The 12,269-nt window shown below is 41.6% G+C and overlaps 1 protein-coding gene across 5 annotated transcripts; it reads right to left on the reverse strand.

Moving 5' to 3' along the window:
• Nucleotides 1-3,297: 3,297 nt before the first annotated feature.
• Nucleotides 3,298-7,321, reverse strand: ARMCX1 (armadillo repeat containing X-linked 1). Of its 5 annotated transcripts, none has more exons than XM_059678994.1 (4): nt 7,195-7,321; nt 6,824-6,880; nt 6,232-6,333; nt 3,298-5,120 (listed from the first exon to the last, which is right to left on the reverse strand). In XM_059678994.1, exon 4 carries the CDS (start codon nt 4,971-4,973, stop codon nt 3,606-3,608), a length of 1,368 nt encoding a protein of 455 aa, XP_059534977.1. In that variant the 5' UTR covers nt 4,974-5,120; nt 6,232-6,333; nt 6,824-6,880; nt 7,195-7,321; the 3' UTR covers nt 3,298-3,605. The 5 variants fall into 5 exon arrangements, 3 of the variants coding, with proteins under 3 accessions (XP_059534977.1, XP_059534979.1, XP_059534978.1); XM_059678996.1 differs by having other exon boundaries at nt 6,818-6,880; XR_009450564.1 differs by lacking the exon at nt 3,298-5,120 and adding an exon at nt 5,372-5,468.
• Between the last annotated feature and the right edge of the window lie 4,948 nt (nt 7,322-12,269).

Here is a 12,269-nt window from a genome sequence, read left to right on the forward strand (position 1 = left end):
TGTGACAGGATAGAGGTGGTAGCTAATGCTATGGTGGTAATAATTTTGCAATATAGAAATGTATCGAATTAATAGGTTGTATACATTAAACTTACAGCAATATGTCAATTATATCTCAATAAATCTGGGGGAAATGCCACTAGTATATGGCAAAATGACACCTTAGAAAAAGGAAAACCAAAAATTACCTACCCTCTCTTTTAGCTAATTAAGGTTGTTCACTTTGCCCGGCTGCAGTGACTCAGTGATTGAGTGTCAACCTATGAACCAGGAAGTCACAGTTCAATTCTGGTCAGGGCACATGCCCAGGTTGTAGGCTTGATCCCCAGTGGGGTGGGTGCAGGAGGCAGCTGATCAGTGATCCTCTCTCTTCATTGATGTTTCTATCACTCTCTCCCTCTCCCTTCCTTTCTGAAATCAATAAAAATGTTTTGTTTTGTTTGTTTGTTTGTTTTTTAAAAAAAGGTTGTTCACTTTTATTTATTAACTATGTTCCAGCACTATTTTAGCATTTTATAAACATTGCCTCATTTAATCATATGATATAAGGACTCATTATCCACATCTTGACAACTATCATTTTAACACATTTCCCTTTTTGGTCTAAAAAATTTTCCACTCAGTATGTGCTCCAAACAAATCTATATAAACCCTACTCATCCTCCCATTATATCTAGCATCTCTTTCATTTCATTTATAACCTAGGCTGCAGTGAACATTTTTCTTTCCCAACAATCACACCAAAAAATCAACATACAGAGTGTCTGAAAATGTATACATACTTTAAATGATTATAAAGTTAATATTTATTAACATACAGTTCATTTTCAAAATGGAGTGAGTTATCAGCTGTTAAAGTATGTATACATTTTGGGGGATGTTCTATATTTGAGAAAATAGAGATGACGAAAAAGATTAGAATATTAAATTCATGCATTATCCTATTACTTATAGCCACTCTTTACTATATAGCCTTTCAGAAATTTTAATGCATGTAAATGTTTTATATTTCCTTTAAAAATATACTATGTATACAGTCATTAAATGGATTTTCCACTTAAGATTATAGACTAAGCCCTGGCCAGCATTCTCAGTGGTTAGAGCATTGGCCTGGGCACCAGAAGGTCTCTGGTTGATTCCAGTCTAGGGCACATACCTGGGTTGCAGGTCCATTCCCCGAGTGGGAGGCAATGATTCAATATGTCTCTGTCACATGGATGTTTCTCTTTCTCTCCCTCCTTCGCTCTCCCCTCCCTCCCTCCCTCCCTCCCTCCCTCCCTCCCTCCCTCCTTCCCTCCCTCTCCTCCCCTTTCCCTTCCACTCTCTCTAAAAATCAGTGGAAAAAATAACCTCATTTCTCGGATGAGGATTAAAAGAAAAAAAGATCATACACTGAACTTTTTCAAAGTAAATGAGAGTAAATGTTCATCAATGTTTTCAAGAGCTGCACAATGTTTCAATGTGTACACATATCCAAATTTATTTAATCAAGTGCCTCTTTGGAGACACTTGGCTCATTCACAATTTTTCACACTTCACACTTTCATACAAGCAATTTGGTTATTTCCCAAGGATAAATTTTTTTATAATGATATTGGAAATAATACTTTATTCCAAGCCTGTGATTCAGAGGATCGTGTAAAGAAGTTACTCTAATCTAAAGGTCTCCGCACAGTGGAACACACCTGGTGACTCCAGATGACAGACAGGCCTCTGAGCATCCACGCCTTAGGAGGCCTGCAGAGGGCATAGACCAGGTCTACAACAGCATCTGCTGCAGTACCATCATGGGGGAGATTCTGGAACATTTCTTCATTTTTGTAGGGCTGCTAGTGTGCTTGGTCCACCAGGTAAAGTGGGTGAGATTCTCCAAATGTATTTTTCTGCATCTTTTCCCTTTGAGAGCAAAGATGTAACTCTAAGGATAAATGTCTACCAGTGGAATTACTGGATCAAAGAGCATGCAAATCTTGAGGGCTTCTGAAACATGTGTCCAAGTGCACCTTGTACCAGTGTATGCTCCCACCAGCACACTTTGAGAGTGCCCCTCCCCTCACACTCTTACCACTCTTTAGGTTGGGAGAGAGGTGGATAGTCTTCAATATGAATGCCAACAGCTCTCTCAATGGTTCCTGCCTCAACCAACCTTATAAAAGAAATCTGATAAAAGCAATAAAAATTATTATTTCTGCTATTACACTTTCTTATTTCAAAGTAGTAACTAATCCTTGCTCAGTGGTTAGAGTGTCAGCCCTCCTGCCAAAGTGTCTCCGGATTCCCTGTCAAGGGCATGTACCTGGGTTGCAGGTTCCATCCCTGGCCTCAGTCAGGGAGGCACCCGATTGATGTGTCTCTCTCACATCGATGTTCCTCTCTCTCCCTCTATCTCCCTCCCTTCCAAAAGAAGAGGGGAAAAATAGTAACTAATGTATTCACGTATATAAAAAACAGAATTGATCAAGAAAGAGTTCATTTTCCTATCAAATGCCTCAAGACTCTAAAATAAAATTGTCCCTCCCTGTAGTCCCCAGAATAGGTCCCAGCACTTCTTCGTTCAAAGGGTCTCTCACTTGCTTCCTCTCATCATTCCCATGACCAGCAGTGACATTTCAGACTTTCATCATCTTGTACTTGGACTATGGTGGTAACTTCCTAACTGGTGTTCCAATCTTCAGTGGCTCCTCCTGTCCCCTCCCCAACTCAGACCCATCCTGCACCAAAACAGCCACATTATTTCCTTTCATCCTGTCATTCCCAGGGTCATGAAAGGCTTTCATGTCATCCAGGGTTGGATGGAGTAATATTCAAACACCTCAGTGTAGCAACCAGGGACCCTCCACGAATGCGATTCACTCCAACTGCTCAACTATATTTCTCACCACTCCCTCTTCCACACTTTGTACTCAGGCAGGCCAGCCTTCTCTCTGGAGCAGCATTCCCACCTCCATGCCTTTCTTCCCACCATTCCTTCCTCCTCCAATGCCCTCTGTCCTGTTTTTATCCTATCCTTCAAGCCCAGCTTACTTAAGCTTCCTCTCCTCTTAAAACTTTCCCTGTGCTCCGTTACTTGCAAAACTTTCTGCCACCTCTAAGCACTAATAGGAAGCAGCTGGCCATGATGAATGGCTCCTGGTTTTAATAACTTTTTGTTTCCATACATCTTGCCTTCTCAAATACACAATAAACTTAAGAACATGATAAATTTTTTTTTGCTGGTTAAAACACATAACTTTATTGCTAAAACACAAGTCTAAGATTAACAAATATAAACCAATACAAAAGTGTAGGTTATTTCTGATTAGTTTGCTGTCACTTTAGATAAAGAGTAAAAATATCTCAATCTAGGTAGCAAGATGGAATCAACTAAGTGCTTTGTCTGTACAAGCTTTAGTATTCACTTGGCATCCTTAAAATGGTCCAGCCTAAAACCAACCATCACAGCCAGCATTACTGTTGATTTGTGATATTCATTGTTCCAAAATAGCGGCTGAAAGTATCTCTATGCCATATAAGCACAGTGAAAAACAAAGAATTTGCAAAATGTATTGTTCCCAAGTGCAAACTTAAAAAACATATCTCAATTAATATTTCAGAAAGACCTCCGATTAGAGTTTGGTCAATACTTTGAGAACTTTTACTTTCACCACCAGATCACTGTGATTTGCTAATGCTTTGATTTTTTTAACACACACCCCAGATTCTTTAAATAAGAAAAAAAGTGAACTTCTGCTAAACTCTTTCCTGGACAATGCAAGCCCTTCATTGTTTATGTTATCATTTATATTCTCAAATAGGGTTAGGACATTAAGAAGAATCTCTCTGTCCCATTCTTTATTAAAGAGGGAAATCAATTCTGATGGTACTTTACAACTGACCAGCTCTCTTGTCATGGCTGGATTTTCAGTAAAGTTTATAAGTAGTTTCATAATCTGATTCTTGGTGAAGTAATTTCCCAGGAATAACAAAGCAAAAAAGTCTGGAAAAGAATAGGAAAGCAAATGTTGGTAATGATTAGTCACAGTCATGTTGGTTAGCAGTCTTAGTCCAGCCATCTGCACAGCTGAGTCCAAGCAACAAATCATGGTGTCATCACACACTTGACTGATATATGTCTTAATCTTGCCCTGATTTTCAGCATTCACACTCAAGTTATTAAGAGCATTGTAAGCCTTTTCTCTAATAATGGGATCTTTCGTTTTTATCAGTTTTGCAATAATTGGGAGACCACCCAATTCACGAATGGCATTTTGGTTAAATGAATATGCTGCATTGTTACCGAGAGTGACCAAGGCTACTTCTTGAATAAAAGGATCATTTGTTCTTTCTAGGATGTTAAGGACCTTTTGAAGGTCTGTAGTGCCTAAAATATCATCAATTTTATAGGGAAAGTTGAACTTGCCCCTGTGAACAGGCCATGTTGTAGCTGGAGTCCTGGTGCTCTTAGCTCGGACCTTTCCCTTGGACTTTCCACATGCCCTGTTCCTAGCCCTAGCCCCACTCCTGGTGGGGTGGCAGCCTCCACCCCTGCCTCCTGGGCAGGGTAAACTCGATGCAAAAGTCCTAGTCCCAGAGATGGTACCCAACCTGGCCCCTTTGCCTGTCTTTGCACTTGCCTGTTCCTTCAGCGTGCTGAAAAGGGCCTTGGCCTTGGCCTCTAGGCCACCTCCTCTCTGGGTTCCTGAGTGGACTCCCACTTTTATATCTGGACCACTCTTGAGTTCCATGCCCACTTCAGCTTTGGCTTTTGAGTCACCCTGAAATCTAACTCTGCTCCCCACCATAGTATTAGCTTTCTCAGCCTCCACCCCAATTTCTGTAATATCACTAGATTCCTCATCTTCGTCATCATCACTGTTGTTCCAGATTTTCTCGCTGTCATCTCTTCCCCAGGTCAGTCTGTATACGCAGTAGCAGGCACCAGCCCCTATCACCACGCCAGCAGCCACACAACCAACCTCCCGAGTTCGACCCATACTAGAGCAAATGTCTAAGCCAAATGCCTGAGCCGAATTTTTAACCCAGGCAGAGCAGGCTTGCTGTGGCTCAGAATTATCTGAAGCCTGGATGGAATCTTTAGCTATAGCTGGCAGGCTCTTCAGCAACTGCAGATACAGCAGCACCTAGGAAAGAAGGAAAGACTTGAGGCTTCAGTCTCCTCCTTTTATGCCTTTGCATGCAGACAGACTACACTAGGGGCAGACAAAGGAATGGGGACATGACAGGGTCTCAGGGCTAGATCACTGATCCCTTTCTTACACAGGGAAGTTAATTTTGAAAAATTTCCCCACCTCCAGATTCTCCAACCTCATGGTCAATTTACCTCACCCCAGTTCATTCCATTTAAGGTATCTAATCAGTTCCCTACCTCCTCTGTCCTGGGGGTAGAGGCACTTCCACATACACCCACACAGGTTCAGACAGTTTCTTCCTTTTCCTTCTTGCCTGGAAGTGCACTGTATTCTGCAAACCTGCATACATAAGGGGTGGGGAGGGGATTGCTGAGAGCTTACCTAGGTCATAGGTACCTCTCTGGAATCCCTGGCCCTAGTAGGAGTAGAGCAGTATTTCCCACCTAGTTATGCTCCTCTACTCACAGTGCTTTGAAATTCATTAGCTCACCCACTCCCTCCTCTGATCTCTGATCTCCTCCAATCCTCCACCCCACCCCCACCCCTGAAAATCACTTCCTCCAAAGGTGATAACACACATTCCCTTCCCTAACAAAATCAATGGGGGTGGATTGAGAATGTCTAGAAGCCAGACAAGGGTAAAATGAACAAAAGTCTGGAATTTCACCCTTGCCTCCACTACCCCCACCATCTCAAAAGTACCAAGACACTCCTACTCAACCCATTATGCCAATTTCACTGTTCCAGAGGAATTTCCTTCATCCCTCAACTCAGTTTCTGCCTCCACCAAACCTAAGGACTAACAGCTCTGGGACTGAGTGCGTGATGGGCAGACCAATACCAATTACTTTTTGTACTCCAAAAAGTAATTTGGAAACAGGTTTTCCCTACCCCCACCCCAGAATTCTTGTGACACCCTCCCCCTTCCAGCCACTTCTTTCTCAGTTTTATACCAGCAGAGAACTTTCTTTTGTAAACTCTGAAATGGTATAAAGAGGCAGAAAGGAGGGGGATGCAGAGGAGGCCCACTGGAGTTTGCAGTCTCCACCATTCTCCATCCCAAGAGCCCTCAAACAGTGCCAGCATCCTCACTCTGACCTACTTGTTTCTGGACAATGTTCCTCTTCTTCCTGCTTCTGGGTCGGATTGGTCTTCAGGCACAAGATCCACAGACGCAGACTGGCGACTTGGCAGAGATGGATGGCTAGCAGACAGAACAGCACTTCAGAAAGTCCCAATACCAGCTTTTACAAATTCAAGGTCCTGGTAGTCAAATAGATTTTAACTTCTGTTTTCTCATCCTACCCCCACTTCTCAGGACCTCTCAGACATCAGCCCTCTTCCTGCATGACGTCCACCCATGCCCCGCCCCAGCCCCCCACCCCCACCCCCCGCTCTACTCCCATCGGATGGCCATTTTCCCAGCAAAAACCACACCCCTTTGAAACAACTGGAAAGAAGGCGGGGGAGGAAGTATGGAAAACCGGCGGAAAGACCATTCCCCTCCCTGATGCATTCCCACCCCTCCCCCCTAAAGACACCAATTTTTACGAAAGGCTGTCACATTCTTTTTTTCTACATATATAATAGCAGGGAGATAGCTGGAGAGTCATTAATGAGCCCAAGATAAGGGCGGATCTCAGCCATCCCCGCTCTTCTCGTGGACACCAGGGCAATCCCCTCTTTACACTGACATGCAGGAGTTCCGGGCAGATTCTTTGTTCCTTTGCTCCGAGTGATACAGCGCCCTACTGAAAGACACGCGAAAAGACAAATAGTCAGACAGCCCCACAGCCCCAAGATCCTGGATTGGTAGATGGTCCGGAATTCTAATACACTGTCCTCCCCGATTCAAGGCCCTGGATGTTAAAGGTTTCTCCCCTCCTGCGCTAGGGTCTCCCTTGTAATACAGCCCGCAACATCGACCATTTTGTTTCTTGGAAGGGCGGGGGTTTAGAAAGCACGCTGGTCCCTTTCCGGTGGAATCCACCCTCCCCAACCCACACCGCAGGGATCCCCCAGGCAGCGACCATCCCCTTAGACCTGCAGGGATCTGGTTAGTTACCTCCTCCTCCTTCCCTAGCCACAGGCCCGCCCGCCTGATGGGGAATAGGCAGATGGCAAGCGACCAAATGAAGACGAAGATTAGAAGGACGTCTAAAACGTCTAAACTCGTAGGCTTCTGCTCACGTGAGGGCCACGTCATCCGTGAGCTCAAGACCCCAATTACCACTCCCACCGGCAGGCAGTGCGGCTGGAGCTGGCCCACCCCTTTCCTTCCCTGACCATATCAGGTCCTGCCACTCATTTTCCTCTGCCAATCCTAGAAACCAGGAATAGCTTCTCCTTGTGGTTGCAATTTGCCTTTCTTTAATTTACAGAGAGAGACTGCATCTGTTCCCAAGATCATGGATCTTTTCTTCCTCTTAGAGGGATAATTTTTTCCCCTTATCCCAGTCCAACCATCTCTCCCTCCCTTCACCACCCACCCTCAGCCATGAGGATCCAGCATTTCTCCTGCACCCCTATACAAAATGGAAGAAAAATCTCAGAAAAGGATATAGGTAATGGGAGTGTTTTACTTCCTTAAACTTTTCTGTTCATTTTTTTTTATAAATCAATACTGCATTACTTTTATATTGAAAAAATAAAATGATGCTATTTTCATTTGAGTGGAGAATAATTTAAGTGGAAGACCAAAAGGTCTCATTAATTTCATTATATTTATTTATAACACAAGGTAACTGTTTCTATCGGTTATAGCCAAATAGGAACTTTCAAAACGTATTTTAAAATCTATAACGGGAATTTTCACACGATTTATTAATTAGTCCACAAGGAGAGGACTAGTCCTCTGATCTTGCCCATTTGATGCAAATGATTTATTACTTTTTCTATTTTTGGATCAACTTGCAAATTGATAACACAAAAGCAGCACAATCCTGTCTTGTTTGTTTTTAAAAAAGACATGCATATAATGTCCCAGAGTCTTGGTTAACTGCTATGTGAACCACTTATAATTTGATGGCTGTTCTGAACACCTGCCCCTGGATTAGATTCAAGTCTACTAAGGTGGATGCAGGTGAGAGTGTAAGGGATGCAGAACTGGTCCCTTCCTACCTGCCTTGTCAAGAGGTGAGGGATAAAGGTGTTGTCCTCTGATCCCCTCCCATATTCCATAGCTTCTCATCCCCCGCAGTCAGGCAAATGACTTTGTTGCTCAATCTAAAGGTATACATGGACAGGTGACCAAGGTGGCAAATGCCACCTTTACTCAAATGACCAACCTGACCTGAGTGAATGTATTTGCCTTCTTCCCTCCTAGCTCCCTTACATTCCCACAGAGGTAACTCAGGGATGCATAGGAGGGATTGTTGGTCACACCTCCCTGCATCTGTGGGTTTCCATAAAGCCTGGAGAAGTGATTGCTGGGGAAGCACTCACGTCTGCCTGCTCTGGCCTCATTCACAACACTTAAGTCTTCTCATGCCACCTGGCCTGAGAGGTTCAGCCTGCTGGGCCTCTGACATAGAGCCTCCTCACTGCAGGGTCCTCAGAAAGAACCTAGCCTTGAGGTAGGATCATGTCCTGCAGTCCGCTCCCAACTTGGTGCCCCCTCAACTAAATGTATGCCTGGACTGAATGGACTCTCCTCCTCAACATACCTAGAGTAGGCATTCTCAACTGGCCAACTCTGTGAAAATTCTATCAAAATTATGCAAGTACATGTGTTCATTTTAGTGGGGAGAAGGTTTGTAGGTCTCATCAGATTCTCACAGGCATCTGTGATTTAAAAAATAATTCAGAACTTCTTTACTAGGGGAAAAAAGATGAATTCCCTCAATAGAAATCTCTCAAATCCCTCTCTCTCTCTCTCTCTCTCTCCCTCTCTCTCCCTCTCATCTCCCCACACTCCATATTTTTTAAATGTGTGAACAATGCAGAAATGTATAAAGTAGAATGTGGAAGTGTGTCAAGTTCCAAGTTGAAGAACACTGCAGAACAAAATGGTTGACATCTAGTGACTAAAGTGTAATGAATATGCACTTTAACTTGAGAACTGACATCTTTAAAAATTGAGTCTTTCTATCCATGTTGACATTACTATCTTCAATAAATTTTATGTTTATTCAGGGAAGTCATACTTATTACTTGTTAAGCTTATTCCTAGGTATGTTATTGTTTTGTTGTTTTGGGGGATGACATTTCTTTTATGAGTATATTTTCTACCAGGTTATTGCTTGTCTCTGGAAAAATTGATATGTTTATTTTTAGTGACCTTTCTTAATTTTTCTAATGATTTTTCAGTTGATGGCTTTGGTTTACCTAGGTATGCATAGAGAATCATCTGCAAATGATGATTTTTTTCTTTTTTTTATATATTTTATTGATTTTTTACAGAGAGGAAGGGAGAGGGATAGAGAGTTAGAAACATCAATGAGAGAGAAGCATCTATCAGCTGCCTCCTGCACACCCCCTACTGGGGATGTGCCTGCAAGGTACATGCCCTTGACTGGAATCGAACCTGGGACCCTTCAGTCCCCAGGCCAATGCTCTATCCAGTGAGCCAAACCAACTAGGGCCAAATGATGATTTTTAATTTTTCCAGTACTTATATATTTTACTCTATTATTTCCTGGATGTAGCACATTGACCAGAACCTCTAGAACTATGTTGAATAATAGTGGCAATTAAGGGTCTCCTGATCTTATTCTTGAAGTAAATGGGAACACCCTTAATATTTCACCAGTGAATGTGACATTTGCTATTTGATTCTGACTTGTCCATCTGTGATTGATGGGTGATGTCTAAAAGCTGCACTTTTATAGCCTTTACATAATACTGAGCAAAATTCAAATGTCCACATCATAATATTAGGAGAGGGAGGGGATGGCAGAGAGGTGCCATAAGTGCTATGCTTATTGTGAATATGTTGGTGAAAAAAAGCAGACACTGAACTCTGCTCTCATAGTGGAAACAAGACCTTCATGAAATAATCATATATACATACAAACCGAAAAATACTGCGAAAGAAAGGAACACTGTTAACACAGTAAAAGAAGTGGTAGAGTCTTGGAATTAGGGAAGGCTTCCTTGAGGGGGAAAGGAAGTAAAATTTTGAGCTGAGATGAAGGAAAGTAGGTGTTAACCAGGAAAAGAAGGGAGATAAAATAAAAATATCTCAAATTTTCCACCCTTCTGATAACCACCATGATAGTTCATTTACCTCAATTCTAGGATAAATCCTGTGACAACCACTACTAACTTTTCAATTGACTATTTCCAAGTGTTGTTGTTGTTTTATATATGCCAACAAAAATGCATATGTAGATAAATTATATGTGCACAGATATTATTTGGGATCATACTACGCATACCATTCTGTACACTATTTTTCACCTAATATATTATGTACATTGTTTTATCAGAAAAAAATACTAGTCTATAGTGTGGATTTTCCAGAAATTTAATCAATCTATTACTGATCAATATTTTGCCACTTCCTAATCTTTGTCTATTACAAAAAAATACTACAGTGAAAACCTTTATATGGATAAATGTTGACAATTATGGCATTATTTCCTTAGGACAAATTCCTAGCAGTGAGATCACTGAGTCAAAGTGAATGTTAATTTTATCCATGCTGCCAACTTTTCTCTCTTAAATTTACTTACTTATACAGTATTGTGCTCCAAAAATTAGATTTCTTTAATTGTAAATTACATTAAGCATTATCTCATAGGTTTGTTAATCAGTTGTATTTCTCTTTCTATGAACTGCCTTTTCCCATTTTCCACTAGTTTTTTTTATCTTTTCCCTAATAATATATGAGAATTTTAATATTAATATTAAATTTTAATATTTTAATTATTTAATATTTTATATTAAAACTTAATATTCCCATAAGAACAGGAACAAGAGAGGGATGCCCACTTTCACCACTCCTGTTTGACATAGGACTAGAAGTGCTAGCCATTGTGATCAGACAAAAAAGAAGAAATAAAAGGCATCCAAATTGGAAAGGAGGAAGTAAAACTGACACTATTCACAGATGACATACTGTCCATAGAAAATCCTAAAGACCATCAGAAAACTACTAGATTTAACAAATGAATTTGGCAACATAGCAGGATATAAAGTTAACACCCAGAAATCTATGGCATTTTTAAACATCAAGTAGAGGCCTGATGCACGAATTCATGCCAGGTGGGGTCCAGCCGGCACGGCCCTAATGGGAACTATCATGGCTGGGCCAGCCAGGGGGAGGGGCCAGGGGTGGTTGGCCAGCTGGCCCCTACCCCGATCAGGGTGGGGCCAGCGGGGGGCGGGGGGAGAGGAGGCACAGGTGGTTGGCTGGCCAGCCCCGCCCCCAGATTGAACTCCAGGTTGAACCCCTTTGAGGGAACAATTTACATATTAGTCTTTTATTATATAGGATAATGAACTCTCAGAAAGGGAAACCAAACAAACAACCCCATTTACCACTGCAACAAAAAAATTTAGATACTTAGGAATAAACTTAACCAAGGAGGCAAAAGACCTGTATTTGGAAAACTACAAGATGTTGAAAAAAGAGATAGAGGAAGATATATGCAAATGGAAGAATATACCATGTTCATGGATTGGTAGAATCAACATCATTAAAACTTCCATACTACCAAAGCAATCTACAGATTCAATGCAATCTCTGTTAAAATACCAACAGCATATTTTGAAGAGCTAGAACAAATTCTCCAAAAAGTAATATGGAATCAAAAAAGACCCCAAAGAGCTGCAGCAATCTTGAGAAAGAAAAACAAAGTTGGAGGAATCACAATACCAAATTTCAAGCTATATTACAAAGCCACTGTACTCAAAACAGCCTGGTACTGGCACAAGAACAGGCATATAAACCAATGGAACAGAACAGAGAACCCAAAAATCAACCCAAGTCATTATGCTCATTTAATATTTGACAAAGGAGGAAAGAGCATACAATGGAGTCAAGACAGTCTCTTCAATAAATGGTGTTGGGAAAATTGGACAGATACATGCAAAAAAATGAAACTAGACCACCGACTTACACCATACACAAGAATACACTCAGAATGGATAAAAGACTTAAATGTAAGATGTGAAACCATAAAAATCTTAGAAGAA

This window comes from Myotis daubentonii, chromosome X (genome assembly GCF_963259705.1).
Source record: "Myotis daubentonii chromosome X, mMyoDau2.1, whole genome shotgun sequence".
Taxonomy (NCBI): domain Eukaryota; kingdom Metazoa; phylum Chordata; class Mammalia; order Chiroptera; family Vespertilionidae; genus Myotis; species Myotis daubentonii.

Bases quoted from the DNA above. Each gene is read 5' to 3' on its own strand.
- ARMCX1 (XM_059678994.1), bottom strand. From the start codon at position 4,973: ATGGGTCGAACTCGGGAGGTTGGTTGTGTGGCTGCTGGCGTGGTGATA.